At 48.0% G+C, this 6,833-nt stretch overlaps 1 protein-coding gene across 1 annotated transcript; it reads right to left on the bottom strand.

Annotated features, from left to right (window-relative positions):
• Window positions 1–1,998: 1,998 nt before the first annotated feature.
• LOC139402208 (protein starmaker-like) lies at window positions 1,999–6,308 on the bottom strand (the record flags this gene model as incomplete). The annotated part of the gene is made up of 3 exons (XM_071146314.1): window positions 6,048–6,308; window positions 5,474–5,487; window positions 1,999–3,611 (listed from the first exon to the last, which is right to left on the bottom strand). Coding segments are annotated over exons 1-3 (1,888 nt in total), but the record flags the coding sequence as incomplete, so codon positions are not given.
• Window positions 6,309–6,833: the final 525 nt, after the last annotated feature.

The following is a 6,833-nucleotide window of genomic DNA, read 5'->3' as shown; positions in this document are numbered from 1 at the left end:
ATTCCCACTATCTCTCTCTCTCTTACCCCTCCCTCTCCCTCTCTCCCGCATTCCCACTATCTCTCACTCTTTCCCCTCCCTCCCTCTCACTCTCCCTCCCTCCCGCATTCCCACTATCTCTCTCTTTCCCCTCCCTCTCCCTCCCTCCCGCATTCCCACTATCTCTCTCTCTTTCCCCTCCCTCTCACTCACTCTCCCTCCCTCCCGCATTCCCACTATCTCTCTCTCTCTTTCCCCTCCCTCTTACTCCCTCCCGCATTCCCACTATCTCTCTCTCTTTCCCCTCCCTCTCTCTCCCTCCCTCCCGCATTCCCACTATCTCTCTCTCTTTCCCCTCCCTCCCTGTCACTGACCCTCCCTCCCGCATTCCCACTATCTCTCTCTCTTTCCCCTCCCTCCCTGTCACTGACCCTCCCTCCCGCATTCCCACTATCTCTCTCTCTTCCCCTCCCTCTCCCTCCCTCCCGCATTCCCACCATCTCTCTCTCTTTCCCCTCCCTCTCACTCTCCCTCCCTCCCGCATTCCCACTATCTCCCTCTCCCCTCCCTCTCTCTCTCCCTCCCTCCCGCATTCCCACCATCTCTCTCTCTTTCCCCTCCCTCTCCCTCCCTCCCGCATTCCCACTATCTCTCTCTCTTTCCCCTCCCTCTCCCTCCCTCCCGCATTCCCACTATCTCTCTCTCTTACCCCTCCCTCTCACTCTCCCTCCCGCATTCCCACTATCTCTCTCTCTTTCCCCTCCCTCTCTCTCTCCATCTCTCTCTGACACCATCTGTTCCTCTCTCTAGTCGTCTGTGTGGTTTTCACACGTCCTGGGTGTGTTTTGGCCACATTCACTTTCATCATGTGAGACAAAGAGTGAGGAAGAGGGGGGGAAGAGGGGAAGTGGAGGAAGAAAGAGAGGTAGAGAGAGACAAGGGAGAGAGCAAAAGGGAGAGAGAGATGAAGGAGGGAGATGACAGGGAGGGAGGGAGGGAGGGAGGGAGGGAGATGACAGGGGAGAGGGGGAGATGGATAGGAGGGTTATGTCAAAAAGTTGCATGTCGGGGAGCATTTTTTGCATTTTAGCTAACCCTAACCCTTTTCCTAACCTGCTAAATAAATGTCCTAACCTTCTGTGTAAGTTCTCCTGACCTGCTAAATAAATGTCCTAACCTGCTGTGTAAGTTCTCCTGACCTGCTAAATAAATGTCCTAACCTTCTGTGTAAGTTCTCCTGACCTGCTAAATAAATGTCCTAACCTGCTGTGTAAGTTCTCCTGACCTGCTAAATAAATGTCCTAACCTTCTGTGTAAGTTCTCCTGACCTGCTAAATAAATGTCCTAACCTTCTGTGTAAGTTCTCCTAACCTGCTAAATAAATGTCCTAACCTGCTGTGTAAGTTCTCCTAACCTGCTAAATAAATGTCCTAACCTTCTGTGTAAGTTCTCCTGACCTGCTAAATAAATGTCCTAACCTTCTGTGTAAGTTCTCCTGACCTGCTAAATAAATGTCCTAACCTTCTGTGTAAGTTCTCCTGACCTGCTAAATAAATGTCCTAACCTTCTGTGTAAGTTCTCCTAACCTGCTAAATAAATGTCCTAACCTTCTGTGTAAGTTCTCCTGACCTGCTAAATAAATGTCCTAACCTTCTGTGTAAGTTCTCCTAACCTGCTAAATAAATGTCCTAACCTTCTGTGTAAGTTCTCCTAACCTGCTAAATAAATGTCCTAACCTGCTGTGTAAGTTCTCCTGACCTGCTAAATAAATGTCCTAACCTTCTGTGTAAGTTCTCCAGACCTGCTAAATAAATGTCCTAACCTTCTGTGTAAGTTCTCCAGACCTGCTACGAAAAGTTAAATCTGACTGTAGCTGTATACCATCTAGTCAAAACCAGAGAGTAAGGGGCGGAGAGAGCTAATTATGTAGAGAAAGAGAGACAGAGAGTCTGTCGTTCGCTTCTTTATTTCAATTCCTAACAAGTTTTTTTCTATGTTCATCATCCTCCTCCTCCTCACAGTCCTCCTTCACACTATGTTCATCATCATCCTCCTCACAGTCGTCCTTCACACTATGTTCATCATCATCCTCCTCACAGTCCTCCTTCACACTATGTTCATCATCATCCTCCTCCTCACAGTCCTCCTTCACACTATGTTCATCCTCCTCCTCCTCCTCACAGTCCTCCTTCACACTATGTTCATCATCATCCTCCTCACAGTCCTCCTTCACACTATGTTCATCATCATCCTCCTCACAGTCGTCCTTCACACTATGTTCATCATCATCCTCCTCACAGTCCTCCTTCACACTATGTTCATCATCATCCTCCTCCTCACAGTCCTCCTTCACACTATGTTCATCATCCTCCTCCTCCTCACAGTCCTCCTTCACACTATGTTCATCATCATCCTCCTCACAGTCGTCCTTCACACTATGTTCATCATCCTCCTCCTCACAGTCCTCCTTCACACTATGTTCATCATCATCCTCCTCACAGTCCTCCTTCACACTATGTTCATCATCCTCCTCACAGTCCTCCTTCACACTATGTTCATCCTCCTCCTCCTCCTCACAGTCCTCCTTCACACTATGTTCATCATCCTCCTCCTCACAGTCCTCCTTCACACTATGTTCATCATCCTCCTCACAGTCCTCCTTCACACTATGTTCATCATCCTCCTCACAGTCCTCCTTCTCACTATGTTCATCATCCTCCTCACAGTCCTCCTTCACACTATGTTCATCATCCTCCTCCTCCTCACAGTCCTCCTTCACACTATGTTCATAATCATCCTCCTCACAGTCCTCCTTCACACTATGTTCATCATCCTCCTCACAGTCCTCCTTCACACTATGTTCATCATCATCCTCCTCACAGTCGTCCTTCACACTATGTTCATCATCCTCCTCACAGTCCTCCTTCTCACTATGTTCATCATCATCCTCCTCACAGTCCTCCTTCACACTATGTTCATCATCCTCCTCCTCCTCACAGTCCTCCTTCACACTATGTTCATAATCATCCTCCTCACAGTCCTCCTTCACACTATGTTCATCATCATCCTCCTCACAGTCCTCCTTCACACTATGTTCATCATCCTCCTCACAGTCCTCCTTCACACTATATTCATCATCCTCCTCACAGTCCTCCTTCACACTATGTTCATCCTCCTCCTCCTCACAGTCCTCCTTCACACTATGTTCATCATCATCCTTCTCACAGTCCTCCTTCACACTATGTTCATAATCATCCTCCTCACAGTCCTCCTTCACACTATGTTCATCATCATCCTCCTCACAGTCCTCCTTCACACTATGTTCATCATCATCCTCCTCACTGTCCTCCTTCACACTATATTCATCATCCTCCTCCTCCTCACAGTCCTCCTTCACACTATATTCATCATCCTCCTCACAGTCCTCCTTCACACTATGTTCATCCTCCTCCTCCTCCTCACAGTCCTCCTTCACACTATGTTCATCATCATCCTTCTCACAGTCCTCCTTCACACTATGTTCATAATCATCCTCCTCACAGTCCTCCTTCACACTATGTTCATCATCCTCCTCCTCACAGTCCTCCTTCACACTATGTTCATCATCATCCTCCTCACAGTCCTCCTTCACACTATGTTCCAACCACCCAAACCCAGTTCCAACCACCCAATCCCAGTTCCAACCACCCAAACCCAGTTCCAACCACCCAACCCCAGCTCCAACCACCCAAACCCAGTTCCAACCACCCAAACCCAGTTCCAACCACCCTACCACCCAAACCCAGTTCCAACCACCCAACCACCCAAACCCAGTTCCAACCACCCAACAACCCAAACCCAGTTCCAACCACCCAAACCCAGTTCCAACCACCCAACAACCCAAACCCAGTTCCAACCACCCAACCACCCAAACCCAGTTCCAACCACCCAACCACCCAAACCCAGTTCTAACCACCCAACCACCCAAACCCAGTTCCAACCACCCAAACCCAGTTCCAGTTGACGTCTTATTCATTTCATAGACCTATATTATCATTCATCAATTCATATCACAACTCTGCAAGGTCCAACCAACCCAACACATAACATATCATAGACCTGGATGTACCACACACCACAACACATAACATATCATAGACCTGGATGTACCACACATCACACCACATAACATGTCATAGACCTGGATGTACCACACACCACAACACATAACATATCATAGACCTGGATGTAACACACACCACAAAACATATCATAGACCTGGATGTACCACACACCACAACACATAGCATATGATAGACCTGGATGTACCACACACCACAACACATAGCATATGATAGACCTGTATGTACCACACACCACACAACCCAACAGTACAGTATCTTAAGTCCAATTGGACTGCTGTATATGGCATTAAACTGTTGTATTAACTCTAGCCCTATGGCCCAACCAACCAACACACCGCAACACAACACATAGACCTAACACCACAACACATAGGCCTAACACCACAACACATAGGCCTAACACCGCAACACAACACATAGTCCAAACACCACAACACATAGGCCTAACACCACAACACATAGGCCTAACACCACAACACAACACATAGTCCAAACACCACAACACATAGAAATAACACCACAACACATAGACCTAACACATAGGCCTAACACAGCAACACATAGACCTAACACCACAACACAACACATAGACCTAACACCACAACACAACACATAGTCCAAACACCACAACACATAGACCTAACACCACAACACATAGGCCTAACACCGCAACACATAGGCCTAACACCGCAACACAACACATAGTCCAAACACCACAACACATAGACCTAACACCACAACACATAGTCCAAACACCACAACACATAGACCTAACACCACAACACATAGTCCAAACACCACAACACATAGACCTAACACCACAACACATAGGCCTAACACCACAACACATAGGAGGCCTAACACCACAACACAACACATAGGCCTAACACCGCAACACAACACATAGGTCTAACACCACAACACATAGGTCTAACACCACAACACATAGGTCTAACACCACAACACATAGGAGGCCTAACACCGCAACACAACACATAGGCCTAACACCACAACACAACACATAAGCCTAACACCACAACACATAGGCCTAACACCACAACACATAGGAGGCCTAACACCACAACACAACACATAGGCCTAACACCACAACACATAGGAGGCCTAACACCACAACACAACACATAGGCCTAACACCACAACATATAGGCCTAACACCACAACACAACACACAGGCCTAACACCACAACACATAGGAGGCCTAACACCACAACACTTTGGCCTAACACCGCAACACAACACATAGGCCTAACACCGCAACACATAGGAGGCCTAACACTGCAACACAACACATAGGCCTAACAACACAACACATAGGTCTAACACCACAACACAACACATAGGCCTAATACCATAACACATAGGCCTAACACCGCAGCACATAGGCTTAACACCACAACACATAGGCCTTACACACAACCCCACACAACACAACACATAGGCCTAACACACAACACCACACAACACAACACATAGGCCTAACACACAACCCCACACAACACAACACATAGGCCTAACACACAATCCCACACAACACAACACATAGGCCTAACACACAACACCACACAACACAACACATAGGCTTAACACACAACACCACACAACACAACACATAGGCCTAACACACAACACCACACAACACAACACATAGGCCTAACACACAATCCCACACAACACAACACATAGGCCTAACACACAATCCCACACAACACAACACATAGGCCTAACACACAACACATAGGCCTAACACACAATCCCACACAACACAACACATAGGCCTAACACACAACACATAGGCCTAACACACAACAGCACACAACACACATTTGTACAGTACCTTAAATCCATTCGATCTGATATGATAGTTCACCATTAGGTTATGAAAGGATATGGCCATTCAGTAATCTTTTTGGCAGCTTTTCTCACAAAGTTGTCCTCACTGAAGATGAAGAGAGAGCGGTTGAGTGTAAAGCAGCTTTGTCGGACCGGGATCGGGTTGTACAGAGCCATAGTCCGGGCCCGCTGGGCCATCGACTGCTTGTACACACGCTGGCCCCCCGGGGGTCCGCCTTGCCGACTCCCGCCACGGCCAGGGGCCCCCAGAGGACCGGCATTGCCACCGCCTCCACTTCCACCTCCGCCTCCTCCACCTCCTCGGTTCGGCACCTCGTCACCGAAGCGTGCCATTCTGTAGGGAGTGGGGAGACCAGACGGCGATCGTTAAGAACCAGAGAGGATAGTCACAGTGATCGTTCCACATTACACCCCATCGATCTCCGGAGGAAACACACATGCAGAACCTATAGGTGGCAGTGAGTCTTTCTGTCGTTCTGTCGGTCTGTCGGTCTGTCTGTTAGTCTATAGGTCTACAATACTCTCTCACTCTAGCAGGTCTTCACGGCCAAGACACCTCCATTGGAGAGAGGGGGGGGGAGTTGAGGAGAGGAGAGAGAGCAAACGGTGGCTTCACTTCTCTCGCTGTGTGTGCTTAGAGTGGAAATGGAGAACGGGTGGGTGATGTGGGAGAGAGAGAGGTGGTGGCGTGGTTTGTTGTTCCAGGCGAGAGCAGTTCGTGGTTAAAAATCGCAATCTTAGCCTATTGATGATGTAAGAAGCTATTCCCAAAATGAATTTCAAAAATATCAATGTCTTTTTTTTATCTCATTGAAAGAGGAGGATGGCATCCTTGATGTGTTTCATTGGAGGAGGACA

The sequence above is a fragment of the Oncorhynchus clarkii genome, unplaced genomic scaffold (assembly GCF_045791955.1).
Source record: "Oncorhynchus clarkii lewisi isolate Uvic-CL-2024 unplaced genomic scaffold, UVic_Ocla_1.0 unplaced_contig_13659_pilon_pilon, whole genome shotgun sequence".
NCBI lineage: Eukaryota > Metazoa > Chordata > Actinopteri > Salmoniformes > Salmonidae > Oncorhynchus > Oncorhynchus clarkii.
The sequence above is the reverse complement of the archived record's forward strand: the minus strand, read 5'-3'. Positions and strand labels throughout refer to the sequence as shown.